Source organism: Sturnira hondurensis, unplaced genomic scaffold, assembly GCF_014824575.4.
Source record: "Sturnira hondurensis isolate 20B ecotype Veracruz unplaced genomic scaffold, ASM1482457v3 Scaffold0022908, whole genome shotgun sequence".
Lineage (NCBI taxonomy): Eukaryota > Metazoa > Chordata > Mammalia > Chiroptera > Phyllostomidae > Sturnira > Sturnira hondurensis.
This window is the reverse complement of record NW_028095539.1, coordinates 8,163,306-8,187,278: the sequence shown is the minus strand read 5'-3', so window position 1 is coordinate 8,187,278 and position 23,973 is coordinate 8,163,306. Positions and strand designations below refer to the sequence as shown.

The 23,973-nt window shown below is 59.5% G+C and overlaps 1 protein-coding gene across 9 annotated transcripts in view; it reads left to right on the top strand.

The window, feature by feature from the left end:
- Positions 1–3,254: 3,254 nt before the first annotated feature.
- The window catches only part of SEC16A (SEC16 homolog A, endoplasmic reticulum export factor), a 32,289-nt gene continuing 11,570 nt past the window's right edge, over positions 3,255–23,973 (top strand). For 6 of the 9 annotated variants that reach the window (XM_037036589.1, XM_037036593.1, XM_037036594.1 and 3 more), the window contains exons 1-17: positions 3,913–4,113; positions 7,690–11,328; positions 12,626–12,762; positions 14,742–14,836; positions 16,054–16,186; positions 16,595–16,784; positions 16,930–17,104; positions 18,356–18,498; positions 18,988–19,049; positions 19,154–19,292; positions 19,636–19,881; positions 20,970–21,067; positions 21,406–21,487; positions 21,692–21,809; positions 21,955–22,066; positions 22,221–22,326; positions 23,029–23,169. In XM_037036589.1, coding sequence (XP_036892484.1) covers positions 7,759–11,328; positions 12,626–12,762; positions 14,742–14,836; positions 16,054–16,186; positions 16,595–16,784; positions 16,930–17,104; positions 18,356–18,498; positions 18,988–19,049; positions 19,154–19,292; positions 19,636–19,881; positions 20,970–21,067; positions 21,406–21,487; positions 21,692–21,809; positions 21,955–22,066; positions 22,221–22,326; positions 23,029–23,169 — 5,547 coding nt within the window. In that variant the 5' untranslated portion in view covers positions 3,913–4,113; positions 7,690–7,758. Of the gene's footprint in view, positions 3,517–3,912; positions 4,114–7,689; positions 11,329–12,625; positions 12,763–14,741; positions 14,837–16,053; positions 16,187–16,594; positions 16,785–16,929; positions 17,105–18,355; positions 18,499–18,987; positions 19,050–19,153; positions 19,293–19,635; positions 19,882–20,969; positions 21,068–21,405; positions 21,488–21,691; positions 21,810–21,954; positions 22,067–22,220; positions 22,327–23,028; positions 23,170–23,973 lie in introns of those variants that run through there. The other 3 variants (XM_037036592.1, XM_037036588.1, XM_037036590.1) reach the window with 3 other exon arrangements.

Sequence of the window (23,973 nt, the reverse complement as noted above, 5' to 3'; positions counted from 1 at the left end):
GCTGGTTGGTGGTCAGGAGAGAGCCAGCCCCACAACTGAGAAGCTACAAGCCCCGGGCTGGGGCGGCGAGAGGGGGTCCCTGACTCCCTCCACCCACTGCGCTCCCGGGCTAGACCTCTGCCACCCAAGGGAGATACAAGGCCAGCCACTACGGAATTTTTAACTTTCTACTGGCTACATTTCAACTCAATGTTTACAAAATAAATGTTATCACTTCAACATGGAACCGAAATGTATTGATGGGACCATGGCACTCCTGCGTGTCTTGCTTGGAACTGGTTCCAAACGACCCCCTACCCTGCCCCTGTCAACTGCTCAGTGGCATCTCCTTAGAGAGACAGAACAGTGGGAGAGGCTATCTGTCGTGATCATGGAAAGGACAGCCCTGTTCTCTGGCGCAGCCTCCGTCCACTGTCTTGGGAAGTGTGCCGCTCTGTGTTTTCCCTGTGTTCTCTGGGGAATGTGACAATAACTCCATCATGGAACTTTGCATGAGGAGCTACAACTTTGCCCTGATTCAGCTGCAACTTTAGAGCTGATTCCAGCCAACCTAGGCAGGCTTCAGGGAGGTGGTGACATTTCTACTAAAGAGTGGGCATTGCAGGCATCAAGGAGGAAGCCTGATCAAGAATAGCAATAGTATCGCTTCTCGGCCTTTTGGCTAAGATCAAGTGAAGAATAGCAATAGCTCTCATGGCAGCATGCCTCCTAGGCACAGGTCCGGAGATTCCGCCATCACAGTCACTCTACACCCCAGTTTGCCCAGACAGTTCCAGTTCATGCCTGTTGTCCCAGCAGATGTATCAACAGCGCCCCTTGCAGTCCCTAAATTGTCCGTGTGCTCTCCCTGCCTGACCCCCAACCTGGCCAGGGCCTTGCATTTGCCCAGGGTGTACTGGTCTCTGCAGCGTGTGGTTGCTCCAGGTCAGATCCCACTGGGGCCGACCCCTGGGCTCTGCAGAGCACCAGAGGGGCAAATCGGGGACTCAGCTCTCGGACTACCTGAACTCAGAAGAGGAGCCAGTCCTGGGCCTGGGAAGGTCGGTGCCTTTGCCTCTGCGTTTCCCTTTCAGGAGAAGGGCTGACAATGACACCTCTCTCTGCGGAGTGGTTTGTTGGGGCAGAGAGACTGCAGAGCACAGGGACCACCAGGAAAATGTAGGTCAAGAGCCCAGGGCTGAGTTCTGCCAGGCACTCTCCAACGCTGTGTTGAAATAGGCTGGGAGCTCAATTTCTGCAAGACAAATGTTAGCTTAGCAGAGTGGCCACGTCAGAATGGCTGCAACGCTCCCAGCACCGGCCTGGGGCTCTGACAGCGTGGCTGCTCCCTGGCCAGGTGCCTCGGTCCAGCCGCAGCAGGGTCCAAGGGTCCCTCAAGGTGAGGATAGGCGTCGGCGCAGGGTAACAGGCAACTACACAGCTCAAAGGCAGGTGAAACACTGTTCCGTTTGTTGCAAGTACAAGCAGGTTTTTATATTTTCATTTCTGGTAGTGATTAACATTTACAGGTGTATATCATGATCAGTTAAGCAGAAAAAATCAATAGTGTCATAGTGTCAGTTATGTTAAACAAAAGTTATTTTGACCAGGAGAACCATTAATCAGACAATTTGAAATAGTTCTATGTACACAGTTTCAATGTCTTATTGTTTATTAAAGTTCTCAGAATTTATCATGGGCAACAGGTAAGCTAGACCGAGCAGAGGTTAGGAAATTCATTATAAGCCTTTGTAATGTCTAACTTAGCTATCTATCTTTCTGTCTAAAATATTTTTCTGTGTACTATAAACTCTATCTCCCTAGTAACTGTTTTCTATATGTTTAATAGCTAACTAGCTTCTCCTATTTCTTTGCCTGTCTAATTCTAACAGATACATATCCCTATTCAAGGTAAAGGAGGGGCTGTTATTCCAACAACTTTAGACATTCAGGGGCTGTTTCATTAGAGGGGATTTGCCTCGGACTTACTTAAGGGGGGGCTGCCTTGGGTATTCCAGGCCCCCTACCAGCTGATACCATCTTATCCTACAGTTGCTTAATCAGGTCAGGGAAGGAGGTGTTATTCTGGGGAAAGGCCAAGGTGATATTGTTCTCAGCCTGACCTAGTTGCTGTTCCGCTCTGAGAATGGTCAGCATTTCTAGGAGATTCCAAATTATCAGAAAGGTAAAGGTTAGAACACCAAGAGGCAGTAAGATTAAAATCAACACCACATACCCATTCATGCCACGTCTGCCAGGCCGGAACACGCTGCTTGGAAATCGTCCTCCCGTGCTCAGACTTTGTCAGACAGCATGTTTGGCAGAGCTGGACGTGGCAGCCAGGGTCACAGCAAATAGCTGAACCACACCCCTTCCCTCTTCCCTGGCCTCTGGATCCCACTGGGGACCAGGGTGCCTTCACACCCCAGGGCCTGCACCTCAGCCACTGTCAAGGTAGCAGCAGCCACCAATGACAGCTCGGTCACCAGGCGATGTCACCCTTTCTACCTTCTGGAAGGAGCTGGTCAAGTGGGGTGGGCTGCTGCTCTTCCTCACTGCTGTCAGGTGAGGGGCCCTGCCCTCCATTTTCTCACCGGGAAAGGGAAGCTACAAATGGCAGCACCCCTTCTTCCCTAAGACGCGGCATACGTGGGCTCTGATGGCACCTGCTGGGTGGGTGCCAGGATGAGGCAGCAGCCGGGGGGTGGGGGGGGGCAGGAGACCGGGGCCCAGCAGCCTAGCCTGTCGCTTAGTACCTTGGGGGTCGCGCTCATTCAACACAAATACCCACTTAACAACAGTTGGAGCCTCTATCCACGAGGCTCCGCAGTTTAGCGGACCTGACTGGGCCGTCGAGGGGTTATCAGGGCAGACGAGAGGGGCTGGAGACTGCGCGCCTAGCGTCAGGCAGAGGGAGAGGACCGTTCGGAGTGTATGCATGGGACAGGAGCAGAGGGGACTGCCGAGCGGCGAGGAGAGCACCTGGGCGAGGGGGGCGGTGCGGCTGAGAGCCGACAGAACGACCCCCGAGGTGCGCAGAGGCGGGCAGTAGGGCTTCGATGGCGGCCTGTGGACTGGGAGGCCGGCGACACCTGCCCCTCCCACGGCTCTAGGCAGCAGATGGGCATTGCTTCCCGAGAGCGAGGTGTGAACGGAAACCAACTTCCCAGGCAGAACTGGAAACCCGGGACGCAAACAGCCGTCACTAGGCAACCGTCCCGCCACGGCGAGGTGCGCAAGCGCACTCCGCAGCGGAGGTCAGCTCACGCGCAGTCGCCTCATGCCGTTCTTCCAGCCTTGTGACCAACGACCAAATGGGAGGAACGCGCCTGCGCCATGGCGCCGCTCGGCTTCTCGGCTCAGCAGTATCTGTTCTCGGCGGATGCACCTGCTGGCATCGGCCAGTCAAGACTGGCTCTTCACTTGAGTCTGATTGAAAAATTCCTACTCTTCGCACATCTTAGAAACGGCTGCGAAAAAGGACTGGCGTAACGCGGGGAACGCTCCGGGGTGGCCTCTGAGCACCCTGCCGGGCAGGTGGGCAAGAGGCGGGGGCAAGGGATGGGTGTTGAAGGAATGGACCAGGCAGAGGGCGGGGCTAAAGGGCGGCACACAGAGATGGGGCGTTGAAGGACCGCCTAGCCGAAGGATGCGGCAGTGAAGGATTGGACGCAGGACGGGGCGGGGCCAAGGATAGGCCGTGGGAGGATGTTAGTAAGAGGCGGGGTTAATGGGCGGGGCCAAGGAGCAGGAAGGAGGGATGTGCGGTGAAGGGCGCGGAGAGGGGCGGAGCGGAAGGTCACCTGAGCAGCTGCTAGGGGCGGGGCTAGTGTACCGGGTGGGGCGAGAGCGGGGCGGAGCGTCTGGAGAACAGCTGTGGGGGGCGGGGCTGGCTGGCGTGGCGGGTGGGCGTGGCGTGCGCTGACGTCTCGGCCGGACACGTCGGCGGCGCTGTGGCCGCGGAGACCGGAGCCGGATGTACTAAGATGGCTGCAGCGGTTGCCGTATCTGCGCTCGTCTTAACCGGCCTGCCGGCTTCCGCCTGCGCCCGCGCCTCCTGAGCGGCTGGCACCTGGGATTGCCGAGGGGCCGGGCGGGAGCCGGCTCCGGCCTCAGGCTCCCTGAGGCGCGCCGGTGAGGGCCGGGGTCAGGGTGGAGGGGGCGGGCGGGTAGACCAGGCCCATCCCCGAGCGGGCTGTGCGTTTCCGGGGTGCCGCAGGAGGGTTGTCGGGGGCGCGGGCTGGGCCGGGGAGCCGTGCTGCGGCGCGCTTGCCCCAGTCCGCACTTCGTTCCCGGTGGGTCAGACTGACGCGGACCCTGCGCGTGCGGCCGCGTCCTTGACAAGTGCCTGTCTGCTCAGCTGTGTTGACACTCGTCTTAGCTGTGGCGGCCTCGGCGGGGGTCTTGTTGGAGTGGCTGGAAGGTCGGCCAGACCTGCCGTGTTTTGAAAAGTGCAAACATTCAGGAAATTTCTTAGCATGCCCTTTGCTTCGAAGGTTCTGACGTGGTCTTGTCCTCGTTGGTCGAAAGATTTCTGCCCAGCCATGCCGGTTATGAGATGGATTTGCACTTGAACCGCGGCGCGTCATTGCTGTTGTCTGTGGCAATTTCGTGGCAAGGCGGCCAAGATGTTGCGACGGAGGTCGAGCGCCAGTGTTTTGTCTCAGGGCTGAGAGGTGGTGTGGGAGCCAGCGGTGCCCTCTTTGTGATGAAGGAAGGGGTTACAGTAAAGCGCCTGGAGGCGCCACAGCCATTTAAACCCAGTCTTTGCCCCTTCCCCTTTAAAAGGCTTGGAGATTGGGCATGAGCGGCTTATTAAGATTTGGTTTTCCGTGCCTGGGCTGCAGGTACTAAGTCAGAGGGGTATTTCCATCCCCTCATATGGCAGGAAGCAAACTGAGTCCCAGAGCGAGGTCCGGGAGTGAGGCTTTTGTACCCTGGAGCCTCGCACCCCTCCCTGCAGTTGGTGTTCCCGTTTACACCTGGTAGGTGCTGCTACCTCCCAAAGATAAGACTGGAGGCAGGGCAGCTTACCTCCCTCGTGACTCATTCACCTTTGACAGCAGTGATCACAGTAAGTCCCGAGATGGTGCTGAGTGTTCTTCGGGGCAGTGTATGTGTACATTTGAACAGACTCCTTCCTGTGTCTGTAAACAGCTTTCCTGAGTGTCCTTTCGGGGTCTTTGTGGTTATTAGCGGTGTGTGGACCCCTTCTTTTTCCCTTTAACATCCGACTGTGTTGGACTCAGGACTCAGGACAGTCAGAGTTTGTGGTGTCTCTGGGTTCAGTGTTCCACAGTCTGGCGGGGACGACAGCCTGGGGGCGGCTGGGGGGGGGGTGGGCTCCTTCACACTCCTGTGGGTTCACACGCAGCTGGTGCGCGGCGGGGGGGGGTGCCCATCTCAGTTCAGTGACCAGGAATTTCCATTGAAAATAGGTCCTGCGAAGGTGTTTCACACAGATATGTGCAGTTTAATTGAGGAGCTAGGTTTGTGAACCTCTAAGGTCAGCAGGTCCCCTCAAAACCGCCTTTTAAAGTTAGAGGACCTGAGGCTGCGGAATGGTCTACTGGGCAGAATGAAATTCCCTACAGTCGAGAGATGAAGGATGCTTAGCGGCGTTGTTTTTCTGCTGGTGAACAGAGGGAAAAGGTCAAAAGGATAAGACGATTCGAGGTTGTTTCAGATGAAATTGGTGTGTTGCTGGAAAGTTCTCAGCTGGGGCAGCAGGGGAGGGGATGGTGCTGCTTTGTAGAGCGTGACAGTGTTTGCCTCTTAGTCCGGGAGCTGAGAAAATAATTTTAACGTTTTCTGCAAGAAACCAGTTAAGTATATACCTGTGACATTCAGACTCTGATACGGGTTCCCTGCTAAACAGTGGGAGCAGGTTAGGGCATCCCCGCGTCCACTTCGAGTAGGATGTCACAGCATTAAACGCAGAAGGGACCCAAGACATCATCATACTCAGTCTCTCACTTCATAGGCGAAGATGTTGGGTTGCAGAAAGCAGTCCTGTGCCCCAGCCCCTCAGCCAGGCCCGGTCCTGCTCTCGCAGTGACGCCTGACAAACACCCTCTAGGCCTGTGCTCTGTGCTTACCCTTTTCAGTCTGCTTAGAGTGAGTGAGGGTCTCCTGCCAAAGCCTGACGAGGAGGAGGGCGTGTCCTGGGAGACCCCTGCGTGCGTGTTTCCCGGACAGGAGGTGGCGGCTCTGGTGGGCCTGCTCTTGGGCCGCAGAAAGCTGAGCTGTGAATGCTCTTTGCTTTGAACCAAGTGCAGTATCTGACGCTGTTCCTAATACACAGTCCAGTAAATCGGAGTGATTTTCAAAGTGCTTGTCAGTTGGAAAGGGCTTCCCGTTGGACAAGGACAACGTGTGTGGGCAGCAGTGGTGGTGCCTTAGTAGGTTTCACAGACCAGTTTTCAGGTGGGGGTGGCAACTGTACTTGTAAATCCCTTTACTTGCAGTACACTAGTAAGTGTTTTCTTTACCTGAGCAGCAGAAGGATTTCCGAGACGAAATCATCGCACGTTTGCAAAAACGTGGCTGGGACCGCAGAGCCCACCCACCCCGTCTCCCTCCGAGCTCGATTTTCTCCACTGGCTCGTCCTCACGAGAGAGACGCCAGGAAAGAGGGGCCGATGCAGAGGAGAGGGCTTCCTGGGGGGACAGACCTGGGACTTTTGGCCCAGAAGTGCGGGTTAACTGTTAAGACTACACTTAGTATATTTTACTAACAAATAATAACAGAAAACACTGTGAAGAGGATTTTTGCTCCTTTGGTTTTTTTTTTTAAGATTTAAAAAATTTGATTCTTAGAGGAAAGAAGAGAGAAAGAAACGTCGATTTGTTGTCCCACTTATCGATGCATCATTGGTTGGTCTTTGTGCGTGTCCTGACCAGGGATCGAACCCACAACCTTGGCATATTGGGATGATACTCTCAGCCACTGAGCAACCCAGCCAGGGCACCCCTTTGTGTCTGTAACACTGCCTGTTAATGACAAGGTTTGACTCAAGTCCCTTGGTCAGCTTTACAGCCGCTCTGCTTGGCCTTGGCTTCGCCGGGCCTGGCTTTACAGCCCCGTCACGTGGAGAACCTGGCTCCCCGCTGGCATGCAGCCAGCCCCAGTGCAGGAAAGGGGGACGCTTCAGGGGGGGAAGAGGCCTTGGAGATGAAGACGCCGTATCGCTGTGTACTGTAGAGTGTTCTTTCACGAAGGAAGATGGGAGCCGATTTTAAACTTTGGTTTTCTTTTCGAGATTTAAAGTTACCTGTGTGGAAAGGGTAATGCTCAGTCTTAGTAGAGGAGCTGGCACTCTGGATCTGGTGACAAGTCACAGGAAAAGTGACCGTGTCGCAGGTAGTCAGTCAGACTGGCAGGTTCTGCTTGTCCCCACCAGCTCGGTGAGGGCATCAGGCGGCGGCAGCCATTCCAACGGGTCCTTCGCTGAGTCACGTGAGCGAGTCCCAGAGACTGGCAGTGACTTTCCGAAGTCTCCCAGCAGCCGGCACAGCAGCGTCTGCCCCCACTCAGCCAGGGTTCCTGCCCCAGAGCAGCCAGCTCTCTCCAAGAGTGGGGTGGGGCAGATGCGGCCCTCAGGGAAATCCCTGTCCAGCTTTTCTTCTTCCTTAGTTTCCCTGATCGCAACCAGGACTTTGAATATATGGATTTTATGCCAACTTTTTCTTTTTTTCTGTATTTTTCAGCTCCAATCAAGGATAACCTAGATCCTGCTTCTCTCTGTAAGCAACATCTAACTGGGCAAGAGCTTGGCCATGCAGCCACCGCCACAGGCTGCCCCACCCAGCGCGGTGGGGCCGCCTCCAGCTGGGAGCCCCTCGAGCGTGTTGTGGCCGAGCAGCCCGTACCGGAGACAGGCGCCTGCCAGCGCCCCAGGAGCTGCAGCGACTCGCCCACTGCAGCCGGTGACAGACCCATTCGCATTCAGCAGACAGGCACTGCAGGGGGCCTCACCGGGCGGCGCATCCAGGAGCAGCCCGCCCGTGCTGCCGGGCCCAGCCCCACCAGTGTTTCCTCAGCACCCTGGTCTGCCTATGTCTCACACAAATGCTGAGGACAGCTGCCAAGGACTGCGCGAGCTTCTGCCGAGACCTCTGTCCCAGCCCCGGCCAGGGGCAAGTCCCTTTCCCAGTGTGCTGACCCCCCCAGTGCCACCCGGGCCCGAGATGAGCAGGAGGGCCGAGGTCGCTTCCAGCCTGGAGCACCACACTCAGACCCAGTACATCCCAGCAGTGGGTCCGGATGCTCTCTACGGGGGCCCTCTGCATGGGGGCATGCCTGGGCCCGACAGGCCCCCAAGCGGGCAGAATCCCCACAACAGTGCCGCAGCCCCCGCAGCACCCCCTTTCTTTCTTCAGCCTCGCCAGCAAGTGCCAGGGCAGTGGGGGCCCATGCAGGGAGGCCCACAGGCTGTGAGCCAGCATTATCAGCCCTGCTCAGAAGGGCCTTTTCCAAATACTGTGCCCCCGGTCTCCAGCATGTCTCACCTCCCTGCTCCGCTTAGCCTTCCTCGGGGTCCTGACCACGAGCAGCACAACTCTCCCATCACAGGACCCTCATCCAGTGACAGGAGAGAGGAGGCAGCCTGCGTGCCAAGTGGAAACCACTCAGCAAGTAACTTTGATCTTGACAGCACACTCAGGCAGAATACCAGGGCTGGGAATCCTCGGGCTGGCTGGGAGGTCCGGCCAAGCCCCAGGGTGAATAAAGAGCAGTCGGCAGACCCTACTCTTGTGAACCCCTTTGCTCAGGGAAGCAACCCGGAAAGCCTTTTGCACTGCCCCCTGGGGGCCGGGGCCAGCCAGGCCCTGCCGGAGGCCAACTCAGGTGCACTCTCCATGCTTTTCCAAGGGGGGGAGACAGAAAATGAGGAGACCCTCTCGTCTGAACACACAGGCTCTGCTGCTCAGTCTGGCGGGGACGGTTTCTTCCCCAGTCCTGGCCTGGGTCCTCCTCCTGCGCATGGTGGTGCAGGCGGCGTTTACCAGGCCTTCCTCAGAGGCCCGCGCAGTGAGATTGCGCAGCAGGGAGACACGCAGCCCTACTTTCCTTGGTCTGCGGGCACCCAGCGCGATGAACCAGCCGCTCGCATCACGGCTGCAGATCTGTGGACCGACACGGCAGGCACAGGGCCTCATGGCACTGGGAGCTCCCACTGCGAGAATGCGGAGAACTTGGAGTTGACTCAGAACCAGGAGGTTCTCCCCAGTGAGCCCCCAGGTCTGGGTGCCTCCTCCCCAGGTGATCAGCTCAGACACGGGCCACTTCCTGGGCCCACGGTCACCAGGCTCAGCGTTGTGGGCCACACTGGAGGCGGGGGCTCGAATCTCGAGACCCTGGACGCACCACTGTACCCTGTGCGGTCGGATAGCGTGTCATCCAGTTACAGCAGCAAGAGCCACCGGAGTGTGTCCAGTGCCGCCCGGCCCCAGGACCTGGGCACCTTCATCCAGCAGGAAGCTGGGAAACCTGAGGACGAGGCTTCAGGGAGCTTTTTTAAGCAGATCGATTCTTCTCCCGTGGGAGGCGAGATAGATGAGACCACTGGGAGCCCCAATTACTGCAGCAGCCTGTCCCAGCCCTTGACCCCAAGTCCCCCCAAACCCACAGGGGTATTTCAGACAAGTGCAAATAGTTCTTTTGAACCAGTGAGATCCCACCTAGTTGGAGTAAAACCAGTGGAGGCAGACCGTGCCAATGTGGTGGGGGAGGTGAAGGTGACCCACACCCCTCAGAAGCAGAGACCAGCTGCTGCACCGCCCAGTGCCTGCCCCGGCAACCTGGAGCAGCCGCCAGACAACATGGAGACCCTCCTCCCACCCCAGGCCTGTCCTCTGCCTTCCACCACACCTGCTGAAGCCGGTGGGCTTCCCCACCCTGGGGGGCCACCCCAGGAGACTGTGCTTCTGACCCCTGAGAAGAGGCCCTCTGCCCGGGCCCAAGGAGCCATGAAGTGTGAGAGCCCAGCAACGACTCTGTGGGCACAGAACGAGCTGCCAGACTTTGGGGGCAACGTCCTTCTAGCTCCTGCTGCCCCTGCGCTTCACATGCCTGGGAAACCTCAGCCGTCAGATGTGATTCAGCCTCCGGATGAGGGGGTGTCTGGTCAGCTGCCCCGGCAGCCGGGCTGCCTCCTCCCTCTGCAGAGTGGGGACAGCATTGGCACCTCTGAGAACCTCGAGAACCCTCCCAAGTTGGGAGAAGAAGAGGCCCCTCCATCGCAGGCAAGGTCTGGTTATGCCAGTCTGTTGTCCTCACCGCCTGCTGAATCTTTGCAGAACCAACCAGTCTTGATTGCTCAGCCCAATCAGAGCGCTAATCTAGCTCAGCCCATTCGTTTTCCTACGTCCTTGTCGAGTGCTAACGAGAAGGCTCAGTCCTGGAGAGACGCTCGGGTCGGGGACAGGTCTGCTGTGAGCAGCTGGGCCGCAGGAGGAGATTCTGGAGAAACTATGCCTCCCTCTGGGGTTCCAGCCAGCGCTCCCATCTGCTCACCTCTGCCTAACAATCTTGCCCAGAGTAACTTCCCACAAACCTCTGGTGCTTCTGAAGTGGTTTCCACTCAACCTGCTAATTTGCTGGTTCAGTCGCCATCTCATCCGACTCCAAAGAACTTGCTTCCAGGGGGTCAGAAGACACACAGCTCGGAGAACCCTCCTCTAGAGTTGGTTAACAGCCCTGCTGGGGGCACAGGCTTCATTCTGGTGTCACCCACAAACACCGCTCTGGGGCCGCAGAGTGATAAGGCAGACGGTCCCCGTGACCAGGAGGAGACTCCAGCGGCCCTGGACTTCACACTGAATAGGACCTTGGAACACCCCGTAAGATCGCGTAGCCCATCCCGTTCCAAAGGCACAGCCTCTCCTCAGCTAACTACCCCCAGTCACCCCAGACAGCCTGGGCTTGGGGCGCATGACCCAGACCATTTCTACCAACAGGTGGCAAAAAGTGCTCAGGAGCAACTCGGCCTAGAGAGAGTCCAGCAGGGTCCAGCCCCTCCACCCCCGCAAGGGCCCAAAGCAGCACCTTCGGCGTGCCCAAACCCGGAAAGTCTGCCTCTGCAAGGAGAGCCCCCAGACTCCACAAGTCCGGCTCCAGCTGACCCGGCTCAGCAGCTGCTCCCTCGGCCGCCTCGGTCCTCCAGCACGTCCCTCGTGTCCAGCAGCCCGAGCCAGGCAGCCGTGCAGCCGGGCCAGCAGTGGGCGCAGCCCTCGCCCCTGGACTTGGCGTCTTACTACTATTACAGACCCCCGTACGACGGCTACCAGGCCCAGTACCCCTCCCCGTACCCACCGGACCCCGGCACCGTTCCGCTCTTCTACCAGGTAGGGGCGGGCTCGGGCCGCCCAGCCCTGTGACCAGCGGTCTCGCCTCACGCCTCTTGGCAGGGGTCTGTCGCTTCAGAAGCAACTGCACTGCACCTCTGGGCGGGACCTGGGCTCTGTGCACCGTTGGTGAGAAAGGTGCCCCCAGCCCCCACCGCTCGGCCAGGCACACCCAGCGCACGAGTCTGGGCCGCGCAGCAGCGCGTTGAGTGGTGGAGACGCTAGTCCTCCCGCAGTGCCGCCCCCAGCCCCAGGCTCACTGCCGCACTGTTGGGCAGCCTGCAGACCCCAGATTCTGAGTGGAATGGGCAGCTGCTTGATTCTTGTGTGTGGTTGTGATGTCAGAAACCTAAGAAGCTGCAAGAAAACCGTAGTCTAATCTTACATTCCTCCTTCAGAATAAAAACAGGAGAAGTTAGGCTTGGCGGGTAACCCAAGTGAAGTGGTGAGGAGGGGTGAAACCTTGTGAGCCCCTCCCGGGCGGGCACATCCCCACGGTGGAGGGGCCCTGCTGTGCACAGAAGGCCTTTGCCTCTTTCCCCACCTGTAAGCGTCAGGGTTTACAGGTGTTTCAGCTAGGTTCTGTTTTGTTCTGCATCTGAAAACGCGGGGTCCAAGTGGGCACGTTTGGTTATTACCTGCTTTATGTCACCTCTGTCCAGGCCCAGTGGCCCTGGAGCTCAGCCGAGGCAGCAGGATCATGGGCCAGGGAGGTTGAAGCTGCTGACGCACAGCAGGCTGGGCAGGGGCAGGCAACCGAGCTGGGGCCTTGTGGTCCGAGAGGCTGGGGCAGAGCGGGCTGGGTGGTGGGAGGCGCGAGCCCTGAGTGTCTCTGTGTGCCTGTGAGTTACACCTCTGACCACTGAGACATGCCAGCCCCAGGTCCCCAAGGGGGCCGTGTGGAAGTTACGCTCTGTTGGGAGCCCAGGGCAGCCAGGGGCACCTTTTCTTTAAAAAAAAAAAAAAAGATTTTACGTATTTATTTTAAGAGGAGAAGGGAGGGAGAAAAAAGGAGAAAAACATCAGTGTGTAGATGCCTCTTGTGCACCCCCTACTGGGGACCTGGGACGCAACCTAGACATGTACCCTGGCTGGGAATCCAACCGGCGACCCTTTGGTTCTCAGGCCTGCGCTCAGTCCACTGAGACACCCCAGCCAGGGCTGTCGGTTTTCTGTTTGGCCACCCTTGGCCCTCGCCCGGGAGAGCAGCGTCTGTACTGGGAGAGCAGTGCTCCTTTTGCTGGGCCGGCAGGCTGGTGACTGCCCTCCAACCCTGTGCACACCTTTCTCCCAACAGGACATCTACGGCCTCTATGAGCCCAGATACAGGCCCTACGATAGTGCAGCCCACACCTATGCTGACAACTACCGCCACCCGGAGCCCGAGCGGCCCAGCTCCCGGGCGAGCCACTGCTCAGACCGGCCGTCTGCCAGGTGATGGGTGTGTGCGTCGCTGGCTGCAGTAGGCAGGCTGTGATTTGAGAAGACCGTGAGTGTGGAGGATGGCACAGGCCGGCTCTGTTGCCCTGCCCACATGGATGGGCTGTAAGATGCATTTGTAAGTCGAGGTGGCGCATTGTGGTGCTGGCGGCCTGCGCCGCCAGGTGGGGCCAGACCCTGTGCGGGGCCCCTGGGCCGGCACCGCTGTCCTCGCGCCAGGTTGGCCCTGGCCCCACTCTGGAGCCTCGCTGACTGAATGGCTGGGCCAGCTCGGGCCCAAGTGCAGCCGGCAAGCTTGGCCATGGTTTTCCCCCACCATGGCCTCCTGTGCCAGAGACCCCAGGCGTCGCTGTCCTGTGCTCTCATGCTGACCCTGACTCAGTTTCGAGGTTACTGACCAGGAAGCTGAGAATCCTGGCGCCATGTCCCTGCTGAGCCAGAGCGTCACCGTCAGAGGCCTCCCGCTCGGGTCGGTGGAGTTGGGATGAGGGGCGGCTGCCGTTGCTCTGGCTCTGCCTGCTTTCCAGAGCCTTCACCTGGCAGAGTGATGTCTCCTAGGTGTAGGTTCTGCCGCAAGGGTCTGTGGCTCCTCACACTTGGGACAGAGAAGGCCTGGTCGCTGTCACGGACTTGGTAGGCACACTGCCTCTCCGAAACAGGGCCTCCGGGTGCTGGTCTTGGGGCGTCTGGTGCTGGCTGGTGAGCCTTTTCCATCAGCCGACCTCTATTCCGTCTGCCGAGGGACCCGCTGAGCTGTGTGGGCCTGTGCACCAGACGCCATGTGCGAGAGGTCCCGGGTCTCGGTGCCCGGCGCCACCCTCTCACCCGGAAGCGGTTGGATGCAGTGAGAGCTGTGAACTGGTGTTGTCTGGGACTGAGGGAGCACAGACGTGGGTGGAGCCAGGGCACAGCTGGCCGTTCCCATTTCCCCTCGTTCACCCACATGCATGTCAGCGTGGCAACTCGTTTCAGAGGCCAGAGCTGGAGCCTGCCCGGAGTCTGGGCAGTTCTGTGGGAGGTCCATTGCCTTACCCACTGTGTCCGCGCCGCTCTGTGACAGCGTTGGAGAGGAGCCTCTCCTTCGTGCCCTGCTCTGGTTGGGGGGTGTGCGTGCGCATTTCCACACAGAAGTTAGCATTGGCTCGTTGTTCTTGTGCCGCGGGCCCCACCCCTGCAGGAACTGCTGGAGGCGAGCGCGGCCTTTCAGCTCTGTGACCGTCTTCCCCGACAGATGCAGGGTTAGGGGGCGAGGAGGTGCGAGTCCAGGAGCCCCCACATGTGTGCAGGGGCTCCTGCCCCGGGGTGGGGCAGTGGAGGTGCTGGACGGAGGCCGGGGCACTCCCTTCCGGGAGCTGTGCCGGCCAAGCCCCAGGCTCAGCTGAGTGAGACGGGAGGGAAGTTTGTTTTAAAAATCCAGTACTGTCCCAAACCTGCCATTAGAAAACAAAATGTCGTTAAGCCCTTCCAGGACTCTCACTGCCCCAGCTCTAACATCTGGTCTCCCTAAGTCCCACCTTCCCTGTGGTGGGAACCAGGGTCAGGCTCGCCCTGGGAGGCCCGTGCTGCTCAGGGGGCCGCCAGGGCCGGGGCGTCTTGGCTGCTCAGAGGATACCTGGGCGCAGTCCGAGCGATGGGTCCGAAAGTCGGCCTCCAGCCGGTTTCTGCGCCTCGGCTAAGTCTGCCATTCACACCCCGAGAGTCTGTCTCCGTCCTGCTTCCCTGGGCGGTGGCGTGGGGAACACAGGCCCTTCTGAACCAGCACACTCGCGTGGCGGCTGTCAAGAGAGAAACGGGGAACCCCATGAGCTCATGGCCGTGTGCAGTGGGATCTTCTGGTCACCGCCCTCCCACTGCCAAGTGCTTTGAGAATGCCTGTCACTCTTGTGTGGCCTGTCCAGACTGCCCCCCCACCCCGCTGCACTTCTCCGAAGCAGGTGACATGTCAGTTTCAGGTGACCGCTGTGTACTTTCAGGCAAGGGCACCCAGAAGGCCACTCGAATTCCACACGTGGATGGAGCAGCCAGAGTGATTATTCCAGTTACTACTGTGGCCAGTACGATTACGGAGGTACGTGGAGCAGCTGGTGGCGGTGGCCACTGGCCATAGGGGACCATAGGGTGCTGCCCACAGGCGGTGCTCTGAGGGGCCCTTAGGAAGCGTCCCTTCAGCTGGTCTCTGGCTTCATCCACGAGCCCAGGTAGCCCGCATCTGGAGGTGCTCCTGTTGCTGCTTTTCCTCCGGAGGTCCCACCTTCATTACAGCATTAACGTGTCTTTACCGTGTGAGCAGTTTTCTCTGATTTCCTAGCAAAGCATAATCACCAGGAGTTGCAGAGCTGCCTCGTCTGTAAACCAAACAAAGCTCGAAAGCAGCTCCCCGTGGCACTAGCCACATCTGCCGTGCTCTGTGGCCATGTGGGCGGTGGCTCTGGCGTGGCGGGTGTAGGCATGTCCCCTTGCTGTCAGGCAGGGCGTGCCTCACAGCCACATGTCCCTAAGCCCTGCTGCTCCCTCTGCTGAGCGGTGTCCTGTACTTGGTGCAGAGCAGGGTCCCTCCAGGGCCTGCAGCCCTCCGCTCACAGGCCTCTGCTCCCCGAGTCACTGTCGATCGCAGCTCTGCGCACCGTTGCCAGAAGTGGTGTGTCCGGTTTGTTTGAAGGTCATGGTCTGTTTTATTTTTCTAAGATTTTATTTACTTTTATTAGAGAAGAGGGAGGGAAGAAAAGAAAGAGAAACATCAATGTGTGAGAAATACATGGTTGCCTCTCACACAACCCCCTACTGGGGACCAGGCCTCCAGCTCAGGCGTGTGCCCTGACTGGGAATTGAACCCATAACCCTTCGGTTCGCAGGCCAGTGCTCAGTCCACTGAGCCACAGTTACTGGTCTTTTTTAAAGTAGTCCTTTAGTTTGAGTGTATTTCTTGAAGCTTCTAGACCACATTAGAAGAGATGTGTGTGAAATGTATTGTTATGGGATCAACTGTTGAAGGTGACACCTCTGAGCCAGAACTTCATTAGGATGTCACATAGCAGATTGGCTTCCTTTCTGACCATGCGTGCACTGAGAGAGGAACAGCCAGTGGCCTTGGGTCTTAGACTTGCCAGCCGGACTCAGCCGGGACGCTGGGGTCTCAGTTAACACCCGGGGCCCTGCTGACTTCGGGGAGGAGAGTTTGGTGCTGCAGGGAGCCCCCGAGCCCGCGTCAGTGCTGGGCCATGCGGCTCTCCGGGGAGCACAGGACGCCGCCTCCCTCGTGTGCGTGCTAACCCCATCCTCCCTCAGTCACAGAGCCAGGCCGCTGGGACCGGTACCCCTATGGCTCCAGGTTCAGGGACCCCCGCCCCTACGACCACAGTTACTGGTACAATGCGGACTACGACCTGTACAGGAAGGAGGGCTACGCTTATGCTGACAGGTGGGTCATGTGCCCCTTGCCAAGGAGGTTGGGCAGAAGTCAAAGCTGTGCCCGTGTGTGAGGTCCCGGGGGGAGCAGCTGGCGTCCCGGTCACTGACTGAAGGAGGGCACGGCCCGGACACTCCGGGCATTTCTCACTGTGGGCACCTAGTCTTCCTGGTGTCCATGGGAGGCGTGCCTTCTGTTTACGCACTGGCAGCGTGCTTCTCTGAGTCTGCAGACAGGGCCTGAATGTGCATTTGGGTGACAGTGATCACTCAAGGGTGGGCTCTCCAGGGTGCTGTAGCATCAGGATGGCGGGGCAGGGCGGGGCTGTAGGGCCTGGTGCGGGCTGGAGTGTAGCATGTGGCCTTGCGTGGCCTCGTCCTGGGTGGTGCTCACAACCCTTTCTGCCCTCTGCCCCTGTAGGCCTGAGAGGTACGATGACCCCTGGAAGTACGACCCTCGCTTCACGGGGAGTTTTGACGACGACCCCGAGCCCCCCCGGGACCCGTACGGGGACGATGGGGACCGACGCAGCGTGCATAGCGAGCACTCGGCACAGAGCCTGCGCAGCGTGCCCAGCCGCCACAGCAGCTTCAGCGCCCACTCGCAGCAGGTGGGGGCCCGGTGGGCGGGCACTCCTCCGTCCACACTGTCCTGTCTGGAAACAGTCCCCTTGCCCCGAGCTCGGACAGTGCCCCAAGGTCTTACACCAGGGTTCCCGGTGAACCGGTCTTACCTGCTGGCTTTGTGCTTTCCAGAGTCGGGTCTACGTAAGTCGCAGTGTGACTGTGGGTCCTTACGAGGCCCCACCTCCTCCAGGCTCCTTCCACGGGGACTATGCCTACAACACCTACGTCAGCAATTTCAGTGGCACCCAGGGCTTCGCAGAATATGGCTACCCTGCTGACGCCGGCTGGCCCACCGTGGAGCAAGGTGTGTGTGGTTGAGGCCCTGTGCGCCCACAGGTGCCGGTGGTACCAGGTCACACCACAGGGTGGCCTCACAGGCCTGGCACAAGACAGGCAGAGGGGAGCGAGGTGTGGTGGGAGTTCAAGATGGCCTGTCCTGAGCCCCCCGCAGGACAGCTGTGGCCCAGCGCGTTTGCCCGTCCACGCAGTGGCGTCCACAGGTCTGACGGGACCCCTCTGGCTGTGGGTGGGCCCCGGGGCCTGAGAGCCGCCCCCCCACACACACACACGGCACGTGCACGTGCGCGGCTCCGAGGCAGGCCCACCGCCCCTCACGCCCCCGTGCCGACCACATGGGTAGTAGTCTTCCAAGGAAATTTGTAATTCCCCTAGAAAAACTGTCCTCAACTTGCCACGTGCCCCGTTGTCCCTCTGAAACGCTGTATCTTGAAAAGCACAAAAATACATGTAAATACTACTTTCCTTCTTAAAGTAGCATTTCAGTGGAAAACCCTTCGTTTTGACCTGTGACATCACACTTGGTCACTTTTGCCGGGTGCGGGGGACACTTGCTCGGGGGCAGAGAACGACAGCTGAGGCACGGAGGGCCCCGAGAGCTGCTTCCTGGGGCGCGGGCTTCCGGGCTGGACTTAGAGGAGCTTTCCACCCAGACTCACGGGGCAGCTGGCGTGTGGGCGTCTCAGGGCCACGCGTGAAGGAGCACTGTCCGGGCCGCACGTTAAGTACACCGCGCCACGCAATCACGAAGACCTCGTGTCTTAAGGACACGTGATTTTGTGTTGGGAAGCATCCGTAACCATCCTGGGCCACACGGGGCCTGCCGGCCGCAAGTGGGACACCTCAGGTTGGAGGCTAGTTTATCCTCTATTAAAAGACATTGTTTGTTTGTTTTAGAGAGAAGGGAAGGGAGGGAGGACGAGAGAAACATCGATGTGTGGTCTCCTCAAGCAGCAACCCAGGCATGTGCCGTGACTGGGAATTGAACCAGTAATCCTTTGGTTTGCAGGCCAGTGCTCAATCCACTGAGCCACCCCAGCCAGGGCTAGTTTCTTGTTTTTAACAGTTTAAGCGTTTTGCCAACACATGCTGAAGTTGTACTTTTTTGTGGGATGTTAGCAGTTTTACCTTCTGACTGAGAGTCAGTGCGTCTGCGGTCCCAGCCGTGCAGGCGCCTGGACGTCCGAGCTGCCGCTCTGGTCCAGAGCGCCCAGAACTGACAGGTGGGCTGTTCGTTGTGTGCGCTCTCTCGCCACAGCTCCATCGAGACCCACGTCTCCGGAGAAGTTCTCGGTGCCTCATGTCTGCGCCAGGTTTGGGCCTGGGGGCCAGCTCATCAAAGTGATCCCTAACCTGCCTTCGGAAGGACAGCCGGCCTTGGTGGAGGTGCACAGCATGGAGGTGAGGACGGGTGCAGCCACAGGCAGTGGGCCCTGCGCACGCATCCTTGTCTCGGAAGAATGGCCGTGCAGAGGGCTCTGTCCGGTTGCGGGCCTCACCTTCAGTGGCGTTTCTGGCTCTGAGGGCAGGACACTGTTGATGCTCATCTGTTGGTGACTTTCAGCACCGGGCGCAGAGGTGCTTCGTGCCCCGTGGCTGCTAGGGGATGGGAAGCCCCAGGGCTGGTGGGAAGGGGGGCTCTGTTTCGTGGCCCCATGGGCCTCCTGTCACATGTATCGGGGCCTCGCTTTAGCGTTTGGGGGGCTGGGATGGAGCCCACTGCTTAAAATGAGGTTTGAAAGTCACTGTAGCCATCCAGACGTGGCCGTGCCCCAGGACGGAGCCTTTGCCTCCCTAGTGGGGGCAGGCCGCCCTCCGACGGCAGGTGTGGCAGGCAGAGGCGGGGTGCCCTGGCCTGCCCTCGCCCCACCCACACCTGTCCTCCCTCAGACGCTGCTGCAGCACCTGCCGGAGCAGGAGGAGATGCGTGCGTTCCCGGGGCCGCTCGGCAAGTACGTCCCACCAGGGTGCCCGGGGAGGCTGTCTGGTTGCTGTGGCTGCGCGAGGCCGCGCCGCCCTGCCCGTTGCCGGTCTCTGAGTGCTGTTCTTCTTTCAGAGACGACACCCATAAAGTGGATGTTATTAATTTTGCACAGAACAAAGCCACACAATGTTTGCAGAACGAGAACTTAATTGACAAAGAGTCTGCAAATCTTCTTTGGAGCTTTATCATTCTGTTGTGCAGACAGAATGGGGTACGTACAGTTGCGCCTCTTTTTGGCCTAGAGTCTCAGGGACCCCAGGTCCCTCACAGACATGGGGCCAAGCACGGGGAGCCATCTCAGCAGGGACTTGGCGATGTGGGAAGCAAGCAGGGTGTGTGTTTGGGGCAAAGGGAGTTTCAGGCCCGCCATGTCTACCTGTCGGGGAGTTTGCGGTTATCTGTCTCGCTCGGCCGTGACGGAATGGCGGTCCAGGCCGTGGCAGCCCGGCAGGCTCGTCTGCAGAGACCAGCCAGGGTCCTTGGCCGGGCGGGACCCGTGGGACATCCTGGCCGTAGTGAAGCCCCTCGCTCTTCCTGTTCCTGCCACTCTGCAGACCGTGGTGGGAACCGACATTGCGGAATTGTTGCTACAAGACCACAAAACGGTGTGGCTTCCTGGGAAGTCACCCAACGAGGCCAACCTGATCGACTTCACGAATGAGGCCTTGGAGCAGGCGGAGGAGGAGGAGTCGGGGGAGGCCCAGCTCTCGTTTCTCACTGGCAGCCAGGCCGCCGCCACCAGCACCCAGGAGAAGGGGACAGACAGGTTCAGGGAGCTGCTGCTGTATGGCCGCAAGAAGGTATGTCCCCGGGCATCCAGACGCCACGGGCGTGCCCTTGCGTCCGCCATGTATGGCTGAAGTGCCAGGAAGCAAATGTGGGTGGGACACTGGGACGTGACAGTAATGTCAGGGTCTGATGTACATGAAGAATCGTCACGTCCACGAGGAGTTGTCTGGTCCTGGTGTCGTTCCTCCGAAGGCGCCGCCGTGGTTTCCTCTACGGTGGTCGGCGCCAAAGATCCGCAGGCTCTGTTGCTCGTCACGGGACGAACAAGTGCGCTTCCTGAGCTTGCGCCGCGCCCTGCCTTGTACCGTTGTCTCAAGACGAGTCCGCGCACAAGACGGTGTGAACCCGTTGTCACAGCCAGTGGTGGCTCGAGGCCTCTGAAGTGCAGTGGGTCCTGGAGGGAGCCAGTGCCCAGTGGGAATGGATCACCCCTGGTGTGTCCAGAGGCCTGCAGGTGGGGTGGGTGCCCAGGAGCCCCGGGCAGGTGTTGGCATCCACCCAGGTTTCATGGAGCGGAGGGGCAGGCCCAGGGCAGAGGGGGGCACCTGTGCTGTGGGCGCCTGCCCCACGCGGCCGTGGCTCCAGTGCAGGGGCTTTACGGGCCGTGTGTCCGTGGTAGTTCTGCACCGTGACGACTAGGGCCCTCGGCACACGCTCTCTGAGCTGTGCCCAGGTTACTCGGCTGAGAGGGGCCCTCCCCTGGTTGAGAAGGTAGCACTCTGGAGCCAGGGAACAGGTGTGGGTGCCATTTCCCAGTGGGCCCCAGGGGGAAGGGTTTTCTGGGGGTGGCGCACTGCCTCCCCATCGCCCTGTCTCTCATGGGCCTGCTTGTTGTCATGCTGTAGGCAGCCAGCAAGAGCAGTGAGCTTGCAGCGAGGCCTGAACCCCAGGGACTTGGGTGGGGACCGTTGGGGCAACGTGCTTGTCTTTGACTTGGGAGCTGTGCGCAGCGTGTGGAGGGGCCGCCCAGGCCTAGGAGTCTCCGCACCTGCATCCCTCCCCTCTCCGGGGGCACGGGCACCACCAGCTGTGCTGTCGGCACTGCCTGCCGCCTCGGGGCCCCTGTGCCGGCTCGGCTCACTGCTGTGCTTCTCTGCAGGATGCTTTGGAGTCTGCGATGAAAAACGGCTTGTGGGGTCACGCTCTCTTACTCGCCAGTAAAATGGACAGCCGGACCCATGCCCGAGTCATGACCAGGTGAAGCATCTCACCGGGCTGGTGGGGAGCGAGTCCCACGGCAGCACCTGGGTTGCTCCTCGGGGTGCGCAGGTGTCCAGCTCTCATCCCAGGAAGTTGGGGAGCCCCACTGCGCTGCAGTGCTACCGCAGGGTCCACGCGCCGTGCCTGCCCACTGCACGGGGCAGGCCCTGGCCCCCCAGTGAGCTCCAGAGGCTTCCTCTGACCCTGAGCTGTGGGTGCTGCCGTGTTAAGCCTCAGGGCTCGTCAGGAACGGGCTGAGGTGAGATCGGACCTGCGTCTCCTGTCTCGTCCTTGAGCCCGGCCGAGCTAGGCTGTCTCTCTCTGTGTCTCCCCAGGTTTGCCAACAGTCTTCCCATCAATGATCCCCTGCAGACTGTCTACCAGCTGATGTCCGGGCGGATGCCTGCGGCGTCCATGGTCAGTGGGGCTCACCCCAGCACCCCTGTTTGTCCTGCCGTCTGTCAGCACTGGCTCCTGGGAAGGTCTCATCCTGGGACGGGACCTGTGTTTCTGTCTTGCCCTTGCCCTGTGACCCTTCCTGAGCCGAGCCACCGCAAAACCCAAGTGGCACTTTGTTCCCCGGGTGAGGGTTTGTTCTGCTTGTCTTTCTTGTGACCTCAGTGCTGCGGAGATGAGAAGTGGGGGGACTGGAGGCCGCACCTGGCTATGGTTCTGTCCAACCTGAGCCACAACGTGGAGGTGGAGTCGAGGACGATGGCCACAATGGGTGACACGCTAGGTGGGTCAGATGCTGGCAGAGCTGGGCCGGCTCCACTGTGGCCACAGGTGCCCTTCCAGCCCTCAGGTCCCCTCACCGCCCTCAACACCCAGCCTTGGGTTCCTGGGAGACCCCCAGGTAAGACGTGGTTGCCTTGTGTCTCCAGCCTCGAAGGGCCTCCTAGATGCTGCCCACTTCTGCTACCTCATGGCCCAGGTCGGGTTTGGGGTTTACACAAAGAAAACCACGAAGCTCGTCCTGATCGGGTCGAACCACAGGTAAGAAGGTGCACAATCAGGTGTTTGCTGTGGAAGAAAGCACGCCCCCTCCGGCTAACCCAGAGCCGGAGCATGGCCGCGCGTCCTTGCCATGTGGTGAGACGTGCCCCTGGTTGAATTGCCTAAAGATCCGAAAAACCCCTTTCCCTGGCAGTTTACCGTTTTTGAAATTTGCGACCAACGAAGCCATTCAGAGAACAGAGGCCTATGAGTACGCCCAGTCGCTGGGGGCCCGGGCCGACCCCTTGCCCGGCTTCCAGGTAAGCTCGGCTGCGGCCCCGGGCCAACCAGCCTGCACTGGCAGCAGGCTGTGCAGTGCGCGTGTGGAGGGGCGATGGGGTGTTCTTGACATCTTGTTGGAAAGACGTTTGGTCTGTAGTGTTTGAGGGTAACCTTGCTAGATTGAGGGTTTTGTTTGTGTTTTGAGTCTTAGTATTTTATTAAAACCTGTATTTTGTTTTTTCTGGCTATTTTTGGTGTGATAGGGGCATATTCTCTGGCCCAGGAGTGTGTGTGTGTGTGTGTGTGTCTAGTAGTCAAGTGTGCACGTATGTGTGCATGAGCGTGAGAGTGCATGAGCTTGCGAGTGAACACGAGTGTATGCATATGAATGTGTGTGTGTGTGCGTGGAAACCCAGGCCACCCAGAGCTAGCAGGCAGCAGGCGCAGGACAGCCAAGGACCCTGCAGGGGCCCAGTGTGCGTGCCGAGCCGGGGCCTCCGTGGCCGGGGCCCTGGCAGCGCTCTGATAGGCGTTGAGAAGTGAGCTCCTCAGAGGCTGCGTCATTTCCCTCGGTGTGAAATGCCCCAGGGGTGGGGACTGGTGTGGCTGTGGGGACACCCAGCACAGGGGACCCATGAAGCATCCAGAGCCCTTCAGCTTGTAGGGTACTGCTGTAGGGCGACCGTAGAAAGATGGGGAGGACGCATAGGGTGGCTGAGCTTTGTGTGCGTGTGTTGCAGGTGTTCAAGTTCATCTACTCATGCCGCCTGGCGGACATGGGGCTGGCCACCCAGGCCTTCCACTACTGCGAGGCGATCGCCAGGAAGGTGCTGTTGCGGCCCCAGAGCCACTCCCCCGTGCTCATCAGCCGGCTGCTTGAGGTACTGTCCCCACGCACAGCTGACAACCCGCGGGGCGGGGTCCAGACCGAGCTCAGGGACAAGTCCCACACGGAGGTGTTCCAGGGCAACTGTCTGGCGCCCGGCGCGTCTGCATGGGACCCTCCCGCGGCGTACCCTGGGGCGAGCCGTGAGGTGAGCCGAGCTCCCTTGCGTGGCCTGGGTCAAGGCGGCTTGGTCTAGCAGTGCACGTGTGAGCTTCTGGGTCCTGACTGCCCTGCAGCAGGCCTCGTACGCCGTTCCAGAGAGTGGAGACGGCGACTGGCCTCCAGATTGTATGAGCCGTACATGGGATGGTGGACAGCACCCCCACAGTGCCAGAGAGATCCCGTTGTCATCTCCCCTCCTCAGGAGTGTCATATTTTAACATGCGCTCGTGTGCTACCCAGTAACAGTTTTTATTTCGGGGGTTTTCAGACCGCTTCATTTATAACACAAGGCCAAACTCATTTCACTTGTACCTCCCCCTGCCCCTGCCCCCTGCTCCCTCTCCCGGTCTGAGTGTGTGCACGTCCGGGCCATCTCAGCGCTGGGGTCGGTCTGTGTGATCAGGCGGTGGGGACTGCGGGCTGAGCTGGGGGTGGGGGCACTGCTGGCTTCACACCCAGGTTGAGACAGGTGAGCAGGGCAGCCCCACCTGGTCCCCTGTTCCCGCGGCATCACTATACGTGTGTGAGGCGTGTCACGCAGAATACATAGAAAGTGACGCGGACTGACTGCTGAGGGGACGTCTCTTCAGGGTCGGCATGGGTTTCGAGACACTGGTGGCAGCAGGGCCCTCGTCTC